The sequence below is a fragment of the Prionailurus viverrinus genome, chromosome D2, assembly GCF_022837055.1.
Source record: "Prionailurus viverrinus isolate Anna chromosome D2, UM_Priviv_1.0, whole genome shotgun sequence".
Taxonomy (NCBI): Eukaryota; Metazoa; Chordata; class Mammalia; order Carnivora; family Felidae; genus Prionailurus; species Prionailurus viverrinus.
Genome location: NC_062571.1, coordinates 22,414,564 through 22,427,238, shown reverse-complemented (window position 1 = coordinate 22,427,238; position 12,675 = coordinate 22,414,564). Strand labels below are relative to the sequence as shown.

Here is a 12,675-nt window from a genome sequence, read left to right as displayed (position 1 = left end):
TGAGTACAACTATAAACCAGAACTCTTAATAGGTCAAACCCATAGCTAGTTTCCAAAGACTTATGAACAGACCCATTTGTAGCAGACATAATTCCATTCAATAGTACAAGGTAAACAGATAAAGGAGACTCTGAGATAAGGCCTTACCATAGAAAAATCTCTTAAACTATCAAATTATCTATAGTCATCTGGTTCTTCTCAGTTACCCTCAGTTACCCTGTTAGTTCAACTATCATAGTGAAACATTCAGAGTTTTCATTCATTTCATATTGTCACAGATTTAACACCATTTAGCCTAATTTTAAACAAAATCTGATCATGAAATTGTTTAAGCTTAAGAGATTTCCTCAAATTTAAGGGATTTTATTTTTGATAATGTCTTTTCAAGAACAACTTCTGTTGATATTTTTAGCCATCTTGCCTGTTTTCAAACTTGCATGCATTAATTTTATTTTGTTCATCTCATCATCATCCACCACTCTTGAATGGTTAACTGTAAATACAACAGCCTCCGCTCCTTCAGTTCGGATAGGTCGTACACCTTGAACAGAAGCTCCTATGCACGGGACAGCATGATGATTGAAGAACTCCTTGTACCATCCAAAGAGCAGGTATGCATCCTCCTTAAAATATTGTTGGATTGTTGAACTTTCATTGCTGTGATTGAATTGAGCTCTTTGTTCCGTGACAAAATCTGTACCTCTGCATGTTTGATTTTGCATTTGTAAATCTTCTTGTACTGCCAGGGAAAAAGGAAAAAAATCAATTGTAAAAAAGGAGGGGGGAGGGGAGAAAGAAATCAGTTGTGCCATACACAGAAATAGCCTGGTCTTCTGCAGGTGAATCCCCAAAAGCCCACAGAGAGGAACTCAGAAAGTCCTAAGAATGACACAGATACCTTTCTCATTTCTAGATCAAATCTATTTCAGTTTTTTGGAAGAGAGTTAATAATAATTGGTAGCTAAAGTTGCTGACATTATCCACATGAGTGTTTGATTTTCCTAAACAAACTGTGGGTGCATGCTGGAATTTGCTAGAATTGTTTTTAGCAAGTAGTTAAAGATGAGATTGCTCAAGTCTTTGATCCCTTAGCTTCAAAGCTGCCTGTGATGGGCCTTCTCAAGATATGACAGTATTTTGTTTTCTACCAGAATCTCTGCTGGTGTTCACACAGTTTTTTCTTTCTGATCATTGTGGTTGAATAGATACTGGCTTAACGCAGGAAGTTCCAGCAGTGCAATCCTGCTGCATATGGGCTCAGGGTTATTCATTATTCTGGATACACACAATACTTGATTTTAAGCGTGAAGTCATGAGCTAACAATGGGCCATAAAACTAATTTTGAAGGTGGCTTATCATATTCAAGCAATGTAAATAATTGATGAAATCATGCTACACTTACTTATTCACTGAACAATGAAGGTAGATTGGAGCAGGTAAATACGTGATAGTAACATTATCACCAAGATAGAGGTTTAAGTAGCCAGTAGTCAGATTTCAGGAACTCCCATGTGTTTGGGACATGCTGACTTCCAGACGTACAGATGTACATGGAATTTCACAAGAACCTGCAATTAATATTTTATTGCTTTACACTCTCTGGAACATTCTTAGTGAGCAGGTTTTACAGAGGTGAATACAGTAGCCATTCAGTGTGTTGTCAGACACAAACAGCCTTTGTAGAATAATTATAGGTGCGATAGCATGTCATGGTTTAAGTGGGTATTAGCACTAAAGAAGGCACTTGTTTCAAATAATGGAGCTAAGCTCTTGGGTGTTAAGGTATTGCGCAGGTATTGGTTGAGATTTTCTGAGGTGTTCTCTCTTGGTTGGCTGTGGTCATTATCCTGGTTGGGTGATTCTGATCTCTTCATGTTCCCAGTTGAAATGAGACATTAGTGGATATATTATAAAACCAGTGTAGAAATGCCTGTTATTCTCCATGACTAAGGAAAACCCACAAAACTTACAAAATTGCAGGTGATAGGAGATTCCTTAGGTATCAGTAACACTTTGATCATACATAAAGTATGTGCCTAGTTCTATAATAGAATCTTAAATGCTTGATTGAATCTAATGATGGTTTATATTTCTGAATGTATATTTACTTGGGGGCAAGGGTCTGAAATTGGGACCATCACCCCCATCATCACCATGACCTCACCATCACTACCACCATCACCACTACTCCCACTGCCAGGTACACTACCTCTCCATATCTGCACATCAACCTTAAAATATAGATGATTGCCATGCTACAGGTGGTGAACAGGCTTCTGAGGGGTTTCGCACCATTACCTCATAACTACTGCCAACACCTGCTTACTCAGGGAGGCTGGAAGGGGTAACTTTAATCAGAATGAAAAATTTGTGAAAAGAAAGGATAAAGAGAACTTTAAAGGTAAAGCTGATGTTCTCTTGTTGAGTTTGTTGCTGCTTCAGTTTGAAAAGCACCTCTGTGGATGTCACAAACAACTCTCTATACTAGTCAAGGGAAAGAAGAGCTTAGGACATCTTGAAACCTTTACAAATAAATCTTAAGTTGATAACTGCAGAGGTAGGAAGTTGCTTTCTCCAATGACCACAGAGAATCCCTTGATCTGACAGGTGTTCCTTGTGGAACACATACATTATTCCTGGCCACACAACTTCATAATAAAATCACCAGAGATTAAAAAAAAAAGTATGAATGACATGAAGACATTTTAGGGACAAATGAGGACATTTGACAATGTACTCTCTGTATTGTTAGAAAATCATTGTTAGTTTTGTTAACAGTGACAACATTATTGAAACTTTACAGGGTAATGTCTCTGTTCTGGGGGTATGCATGCTGTAGTTTTCAGCAATGAAGTAATCATTGAGTCAGCCACTGATTTTCAAATGGTTCAGCCAAAAGAAAAATACATGTGTAGAGAGAGAGAGAGCTCGTGCAAGTGCAAACATGGCAAAATGTTAATGTTGAATTTAGGTGAAGTGCAAATGGTGTTTCTTATATAGTTTTTTCAACTTCTTAATTTGTTTGAATACCTTCAAAATACAAACTTGGAGGAAAGGGGAAAACAAAATCTGAAAGAGGTGTGTTAACTTATTTAGTGTTTGGTATCTCATTTATTATAGAAGAGAGACGAAGCTAATTCCTCAAAGAGAGGCTAAAGGGAAGGGTCTAGGTGTACTTTGCAAGACTAATGAGAAGCATTTACTTTAGAAGGATGCTTAATATAAAGCACAGACTTTATATCAGAATTAAGTGGCAAACATTATTAGTTTGTATCCATCATGCCTTTAAATCTGTATTTATTAACTTCAAAATGGAGTTTCTCCACAGTATTATGTCTGAAAGCATGCCAGAAGCCTGAAATATTTAGAATTCTGGAAGCAATGACACATGACTTACTGTCAGATTTAAAACTGCCCTATCATTGCCCAGTTAAAGTTACTTGGACACATAAAGTTGAAAATGAATAAAAATGAACTCTCCATGTGTTGCTTGTTTTCAACAAGAGTAGACCTCACCTATACAAAGCATAGTTAGTTGCCTCTTTATTATTGTGCTGCTGATTAATGAGTTTGCACATTAACCACAGTGAAAGTAAAGTTGAGAGTCAGGATAATTAGCACAGGCCTGCTACTCTCGTGTTCCTAAGAACCTGTGCTGTTGAAGGCAGGTGTGGAGGCCAGAGCTGAGAAGGGGGTTGGGAGAAGTGAGTCCGTCCTCATGCCCTGCTGAGCCTGAATCATGATCAGTTTGTAAACCACTTAATTCTCCCCCAGATAATCAAGAGTGGACTCTTTTGCCACTGTGATACTGGGTTATCCATGAAATGAACTCCCTGTCCTTTTACCTTCCCTTTACCTTGCAATCAAGATAGATATGCCTCAGAAAATATGTATGTAAATAAATCATGCCTTGCATTTGTCAGAAGATTTTATTGTTTAAAGCAGTGACTCTCAGCCCTGACTGCTCATGAGAATCATCTTAAAGAATTTTTAAGGGCACCTGGGTGGCTCAGTCAGTTGAGCGTCTGACTTCAGCTCAGGTCATGATCTCATGGTTGGTGGGTTCAAGCGCCACATTGGGCTCGCTGCTGTCAGCCTGTCAGTGCAGAGCCCGCCTCAGATCCTCTGTCCCCTTATTTTTTGTCCTTCTCCCCTATTGTGCTCTCCCCCAAAATAAATAAATATAAAAAAAGAATTTTTAAAATATGATTGCTCATCATATGATTTCACTCATATGTGGGATTTAAGAAACAAAGAGAAAAAGAGAAACAAGGAAACAGACTCTCAATTATAGAGAACAAACTGATGGTTATCAGTGGAGGGAATGGGTTAAATAGGTGATGGGGATTAAGGAGTGCACTTGTCAGGTGGTAAGCATTGGGTAATGTATGGAAGTATTGAATAACTATATCATACACCTGAAACTAATATAACACGGTATGTTAAACGAATTAGAATAAAAACTTTAAAAAATGTGATTGCTCAGTGGCTAGGAGGGGCTTAGCTAGGATTTTTTAGTGCACCGAGAGCTGAAGCCCCTGATTCCTAGTCAGAATTCCTAATTAGGAGAAGGAGCATCTGGGTGGCTCAGTCAGAAAAACATGTGACTCTTGGCAAAAGCATGTGACTCTTGAGCTTGAGGTTGTGAGTTCGAGCCCCTTGCTGGGTGTAGAGATTAGTAGAATTCTTTTTTTTTCCTCAAGTTTATTTATTTGAGAAAGAGAGAGAGAGAATGCATGCGTGAGAAGGGAAAGGGCAGAGAGAGAGGGAGAGAGAGGATCCCAGGCAGGTTCTGCACTGTCAGCACAGAGCTTAATGTGGGGCTTGAACCCATGGACGGTGACATCATGACTGGAGCTGAAACCAAGAGTCAGATGCTTGACGGACTGAGCCACCCAGGCACCCCAAGATTACTAGAATTCTTAATCAGGGCACACATTGAAATCACAGTAGCTCTTTGGAAAGAAGATACCTATAGAATCAGAGTCTCCTGTCTGGGTTCCTAGACACGTGTGTTTTTTAAAGCTCCACATGTGATTCTGGGATGCATCTCTGCATAAGAATCACTTATTTAAAGCAACTCTGGTTGGGATCTTTTTGTATATTGATCATTCAACATCTAATGTATTTGTTTTATAAGCTCTGACTTGTGTGTGTCAGATTGTTTTGGAACAACATCTGTGCTTGGAAACATTCTTTTCCAAATAGGAGGTAATAAGAAAAGGGATGATTCCAGATTGAAGCCCAGTTGTCTAGGATGAATACAATAGACTGGTTCTTTCATTTCTTCTGGCATAATTATTGAAAGCAACTGTCTGGTATGGCTTATGGAATTGCTGTGTGTGATATCAGCCAGTCCTCATGCGTAAATGGCATAATATTTAGTAGATGCTGTGTCAAGAGGTATGGTGGTGATGCTTATGGGGATCATGGTGAAAACAGTTCATTTTGAGCTCCTACTATATGCCACTATTCTAAGTGTTTTGCTAGTATTAACTCATTCATATTTCACAAAAAAAACATTTGAGATAATTTCTTGGCTCCATTAAAAAGGTGAAGAAACTGAGGCACAGTCAGCTAACTCACCCCAGGGGGCACAGGTGATAAATGGCAGAGTCACTGGCCATGTGGCTCCAGGCTGCTTCCTTAGCGGCTGTGCATCTGTGTTGCTCTGTGTTGGAAGGAAGCCATCAAAGAGCCCTAGGACTTTATACTCTGTCCTCCAGGATCTCATACTTGCTGGTATTTTTAAGATGGATGTGATACCATATCTTTACCCATTTTTTAGCAGAAAAGATTATAATCAGACATGTGTTCTTTTTTATAAAATTTTCTTTTTAATGTTTATTTATTTTTGAGAAAGAGAGAGACAGTATATGAGCGGGGAATGGGCAAAGAGAGAGGGAGACACAGAATCTGAAGCAGGCTCCAGACTCTGAGCTGTCAGCACAGAGCCCAGCGCGGGGCTCCAGCTCACAAACCATGAGATCATGACCTGGGCTGAATTCAGATGCTTAACCGACTGAGCCACCCAGGCGCCCCCAGACATGTGTTCTTTATTCTAATAACAAATTCTTAATTCTAATAACAAATCCTTATTTAATGTGACTTAAAGGAAACTGACAACTTATTCAGAAGCAAGTTATAAAAATTATGGAGACAATTATTATGCTAAAAATTATGGCATATAAAGCATCATTAAAGGAATGGCAATACTTGACCATCACATAGATATGAGGTAGAAGGCATGATAGTGGTCTAAAATGTTTTGCAGGCTAACCAATTAATTATAGTTCCTTTGAATGACCCTAGAAGTATTTGTAAGACCAAGAGATGCATGTATACAGCAGGCAGAAACATTTAATCCAGTATGAATTTCTGGTAGTTATTCAAAAATAGAAGAGCAGGAATCACTTAGGGATATGAATTGTTTTTGCCTATGTACACCCATTCCATTTTCATAGGTGGGAGACAGGATCTGATGGTCAAACCTCTTCCCCCATCCATTTCTCAATGGATCTTTACAAGGGTCAGAAATCACTTCCTCTCTAAGGATGGGCCCCAATCTGGCCATTCAGAGCATTCTTTTTCCTGGATTACAGTGATTACTTTAGGTTAAAGTATAAAATCTAGGCAAGTCTAATGAGACTCCAAGTTGAGACTTTCTTTAGTTTTTTGGGGTTGCTAAGCTGTAAAGATGATGTCAACCCAAAGCTGCTAAGGATGGAGCATGAAGACAAGCAGTTCCTTCCATGTTTTGAGCCATGGCTGGATTCAGCCATTGCCTGAAGTTAGTCCTTCCCAGACTTTCCTGCTCCATAAACCAGTGAATTAATCGCAATTTCCTCCCATCCCTCGGGGGCTGGGAGCATCTTAAGCCAGTTTAATTGGGGGTTTGGTCCTCACTAATATGCTTGTATTGTGGCGATCAAACCTGACATAAACAACCACATGTCAAGGGCAACATAGAAAGTCTTCCAGCATCTTAAAGTGCCATTCAAACTTGAGATTCTATTGTTTTATGCTTTCTCTCTAGAACAGTTGATTTTTTTAAGAGCATAAGCTATAAACTTGGGTGTTCTAAAGCAAAAACTTTTAGAAAAACATTCTTTGCTAATTGATCACTGAGGAATGAGGGCCTTCCATTTGCTTTCAATTCTGTTGATCTAGAGGCAGCACATCTGTGAAGAGAGAGATACAGAGCAGCTGTGTGGCCCTGGCCCTCGTTTAGGAGGTTGCTTTCATTTTGCAGCCTTCTCTCATACCAGGTTTGCCCACATGGTTTATGTCTAAGGGGATGAGTGGCAGGGCTTCTAATAGTGAAGGTTTAACTACAGTAGTGTAGTTAGAAGGTTTAACTACAGTAGTGTGCGAATGGTTGCATTGGCTGTTTGAACGGGAGCTGTGAGGTCCTTCTGTAATCACAGTTAGAGGCCCTGTTCTAGCCTCCCCATACCTGGAAGTAGCTGTCATCCTTTCCACCACTCTCCCTGTAACTCTCTCATTTATCTCAGCCCAGTACTCACTCCAGATCCTCAGGGTTAGACTTGGTCTTTTTCTAGGCTAAGGACAATCTCATGTATATTTAGTCATATAAATGTTATGTACTACTTGATATATTAGCAAGTCGTAAGTGAATTGGAAGGTTCTTCAGAAGAAATTGCACATCTGTCACTTCAAGACCTAGGCAATTATCTCAGTAATAGAAAAGAAGAACACCTAATCCCAAAAGCTGGTTATGCTAATACCCAGTTTTTCCTTCTCTACCTCTCCGTTCTCCTCCTGCACCTCCCCTGCCCCCACATCAGCAAACTGGTCTTCCTGTTTCTGGTTGTGAAGGTAATTCTAAGGGGCTTTCAGAAATGTGCATGGTGGCAGAAGGTAGCCAGCCTGGGATTAAAGATTTGCTAGAGATAGTCTCCTGGAAGATAAACACCTTTGACTAGTGACATTTAATATGCTGCTTATTCTCTTCAGAGTGCTTTGCCAGCATTTCTCAGGTGATCCATTCAACACCTCTCACAGATTGGTCAGCAAGATTACACATTTTGTTTTAAGGCAGACGGGTTGGTGTTGTGACTTACTTAAGGTGGTACAGTTAGTTTAGACATCTTGAACTAGATGTTGATGTGTTAACACCTTCCATGCTGACCTTGATTCACCTTCTTTTGTGGAAATTGACAGCTAAATTATTTTGAAACCAATCAGATTTGGAAGTTCCAAAGAGCTCAGATTCTATGGTTTGTATTTTAGTATAAAATAAATCTTAGGGGGCGCCTGGGTGGCTCAGTCGGTTAAGCGGCCGACTTCGGCTCAGGTTATGATCTCGCGGTCGGTGAGTTCAAGCCCCGTGTCAGGCTCTGTGCTTACAGCTGGGAGCCTGGAGCCTATTTCAGATTCTGTGTCTCCCTCTCTCTGAGCCTCCCCCGTTCATGCTCTGTCTCTTTCTGTCTCAAAAATAAATAAACGTTAAAAATAAATAAATAAATAAATAAAATCTTAGGTGTAGCAATAGTTGACTTTAAGAAAAGAAATATTTTGGGGGAAAAAAGACCTGCTTTAGTCAACCTTTAATTTTCATTTTATTCTCTGATTAAATCAGGTTTTCCTTTATAGAATCCATTTTTTAAAGGTGTACAACATGATGTTTTGATATATTTGTAAAATAATTTCCATAATCAAGCTAATTAACATATCCATCACTTTGATAGTTACCATCTTTTTGTGTGTAGTTGAGATCTACTCTCAACAAATTTCAAGAATATAATATATTATTATTAGCTAGTTGCCATGCTATATATTAGGCTTCCAGAACTTACTAAACTTATAACTGCAAATTTGTATGCTTTAATCAATATCCCCCCTCTTCCTCCATCCCTGAGCCTCTGGTAGCCACCATTCTATTCTCAGTTACTATAGATTAGACTTTTTGTCTCTAAAGATGGAATCCATTTGTTAAAAGAATATTTCCAACTAGTTGCACTGGATGTCTATACAGACCCATAGCAGTTTGCCATTTCATTCAGTTTGCTGTAGATTACAATATTTATAATACTTATTGTGGTACCTGCCACAACATGGATCCACGATGGATCATTTCATGTCATGCTTTCAGCTTCCTATGGACTAGATACTATCATTACCACATACAGACAAAGAAGCTGGAGCTGACAGCAGTATTTCACTTGCTCAGTTTCACTTCAAGTGACACGAGGTGATAGACCTGAGAATAGAATTTAGGTCCGATGGCTGTTTGGACCCATTCTGTTGCTGACCACTGGGCTGCCACTCTCATACACCAAATACGGCACACCTGTCAAAGCATGTTCACCATGGGGAGAGTCAACATTTACGCAGGTATTTGTCACAGCCCAAACACCACTATTTGTTAATCCAGCAGGCTGCTTCATCTGGTAAGGCATATGCTATCTCAAAAGCTCATAGAAGGCTATAATGTCTTATCAATTTAAGAAATTAATTATCTTCACTTATAAAAATTCTGGGAAGTTTAGGATTATTATTATCTGTGTTTTTGTTTGCATAGCAATTTAAAATTTTCAAATCACTTTCACAATACTTCAGCCATTCCATTCTCACAGTAAATCAGGACAGTTAATCTTATCTACCAGTTGCCCAGTGCAGAAATGGAGGTTCAGTGAGGTGATCAACTTGTCATTCGCTGGGCCGTGACATGAAGTAGCCAAAGTCAAACCCAAGTCATGTACTCTTGGTCTAAGGGAACTGACACCCACATGGGTTCCTCTGTCCTGGTCCTGTCTAGTTTGTGGTCATGGGGTAAAATTGTTCTTGTAAGCCTTTCCTTCCATGGGCTCCTAGTCTGGTGCTGTCATCCGGGTGTTTCTTAATTACACTGTGTTTACAGTTTTTCAGATTAGCTGCACTGCGTTTTGCATGTGACCTGATATTGTGAGGTCTACCTGGCTATGTGAACAATAGCATGTCAAGGCCACCAGTTAACCTACAGGACTACCTTCTGCTGCCTCCCAGGGGCAGCAGAGCTGGCAGTGAAGGATCTTCACTGGTGTCATCCCACACTGGGGTTTGACAGTTGGCAGCCTGGAGAATTATCTAATATTGAACTTAATTGGTTATTCTTTCTTTTCCTTGCATATATTTTCTTGCTCCCTGCCTCTTTGCTTCCAAGCCTGGACATTAATTTTCAGACCTGGGCATTTGGGCATGTCCTCTTTTAAGGCCAGTGCATACTTGCTCTTTTCTTTCCTCTGATGAATAGGGCTAGTGAGAAGCTATTTTTGGAAAGTATTAAGCTCATGGAGGCTGTGATATCATCATTAGTCAGGTTTTGGACTCTATTGAATAACGTGCATTTTGATTTTAATAGGGCCCTTGACATCATTTCCAAGATGAAAACTGATGTGCTTATTCATATCATTTTTGATGTGGGAGTAAAACATCTTATTAAGTCAGTGTGAATTTTTCCTTAACACAGTGTTCTACTAACTAAAGCTACCCAGTGCTGGGTGTTGATTTTATGTTGTCACACTTTTGAAGTTTCCCTCTGAACTTCAGTTTCCTCAGTTCTGTACCCTGTGAAATGGGTATAATATTACTCCTAGGGCTACGAGGTTCTGAAATTCAAAGGATACATGAATGTAAAGGTCTAGGACAGTCCTTGGCATTGAGTTGACACACAGTAAGTGTTGGTATTGCTCTTGTTAACATTAAGCATTTTTGAGTCAACAAGTAAGTCCTACACATTTACAAGATGCATTCTTCTAACTGAACGAGCTCCATTGATTTGATATAAGCATGCTGTGTATGTAACTGTAAAGGACTGGCGCTGGCACTGGAACGTTGTTGTTTTTGCTGTTTCCCCGATTACTGTATTTTAACAAATGAGCTAGTAGAAATGAAAGTCCTTTGAAAAGCAGAAATGCAGTAGAACAAACTGAGGGTTGATGGAGGGTAGGAGAGAGGGGAAAGTGAGTGATGGGCATTGAGGAGGGCACTTGTTGGAATGAGCACAGGGTGTTGTATGGAAACCAATTTGACAATAAATTATATTAAAATAAAATACAAAAAAATTGATAAGAAAATTAAAAAGTTAAAAAATAACAGTGCTGTTATTAAAACACATGCCTTATGCAAATTATGGATTTTATTGTACAAAAACAAGGAATAAAATTAAAATAATGGAATACAAAAAAAAAGAAAAGTAGAAATTACTATACTTATAAAGAAACATTAATATGACTCCATGCCAACACTGGCCTTGGTGCCAGATTTTTTAAATTTTTTATTTTGTTTTTTTATGAGAGAAAGAGCATCTCATACATGTATGTGAGCATGTGTGAGTGGGGGAGGGGCAGAGAGGGAAAGGGAGAGAGAGATGGGGCCGGGGTGGGGGGGCGGGGGGGGGAAGGAATCCTAAGCAGGCTCCATGCTCAGTGCAAAGAGCCTGACATGGGGCTCAATCCCATGACTCTGGGATAATGACCTGAGATGAGATCAAGAGTCAAGACACTCAACTGACTGAGCCACCCAGGTGCCCCTTGATGTACATTTTTATTGAATCTCCACAGCAAGCAACTCTCAATTTGAAAATTTCAAAGGAAACTGAGACTGGGAAAAGTTAAGAAATTCTCCAAGGACCATAAAGCCATCAAGTCACATTGGGGCATCTCCAAAAGGGCTTTCAATAAATAAAGATAAGGAAAGGCCAAAAAATATAGGTTCAGTTAAATTGCCTTATTTTGTGTTTAAAGGGATATGGTGTGGGAAGAACATGTTGTTTGTGTTTAGGTTATTAAAATTGATAGGTCTGCTCATAAATGTAAGCAAACCTCTTTGGGGAAAAAAAAGTTGGGACAAATATTGGGAACATACAGCTCATCGTTTTGAACAAGTACATTTGCTCATATTACATTTGTTCATTTGTATGCTGACAAAGTTTCATTGTGTGGCAAAGGTAAAGGAGTCAGGAAGGACTGACAGGGACCTGGGACCCCAGTGTGCTGGCACACTCCTGCCTCCATAAATAGTGCATGATGGCAGTGATACCTCCTTGCATGGTATAATTCATTGTTTCAATAATTAATGTTGCCAGTGAATGTTTCTAAGAGTTCCAAAGGTAAATAATTTACTGTAATTACCAAGGAGGAGTGATATTACTTATTTGTTAGAACTTAAAAAAAAAATGGATCCTTTGTGAAAAGTGACCTCAAGGCCCCAAATGTAGGATTGATACTGTGCTAAAACATTAAAGTGAGTATCACCACCAACTTTATACTAATATTTGCCCTATTCTGAAGATTAGTTGGTTGGAGTCTCCAGAAGTCAGTAAAATTGGTGAATAAGGCTGGACTAACACTAATACATAATCTTTGGTTAATCCATGTAGAATTTAGGAACTTTCTGAAGTGATGTGTTGCTTCTGAAGTGTTAGGACCTTGCTATTGTTGACTCTAATTCTTTCCCAATTTGATTTCAGCGTTTTAAAAAAAAATCTTTGTAATTCACTGTAAGTTTTTAAATTTATGTTTTATTATTGAAGTTATACAAACAAATAAAAAGCCATGTCATTTTATAAGACGTACTCATTAGGAAAAAAGAAAAGAATTCACATATATACCTTCAGCCTCCAATTTCTCCTCTCCAGACACAACTGCTTAGCGTACCTTTTGATAGCTCTT

At 39.0% G+C, this 12,675-nt stretch overlaps 1 protein-coding gene across 6 annotated transcripts in view; it reads left to right on the top strand.

The window, feature by feature from the left end:
- ANK3 (ankyrin 3) overlaps window positions 1-12,675 on the top strand; it is a 332,342-nt gene that overhangs the window by 231,707 nt on the left and 87,960 nt on the right. For 5 of the 6 annotated variants that reach the window (XM_047825328.1, XM_047825332.1, XM_047825334.1 and 2 more), the window contains one exon: window positions 509-611. In XM_047825328.1, the coding sequence (XP_047681284.1) occupies window positions 509-611 (103 nt within the window). The remainder of the gene's footprint in view (window positions 1-508; window positions 612-12,675) is intronic. The other variant, XM_047825329.1, reaches the window with a different exon arrangement.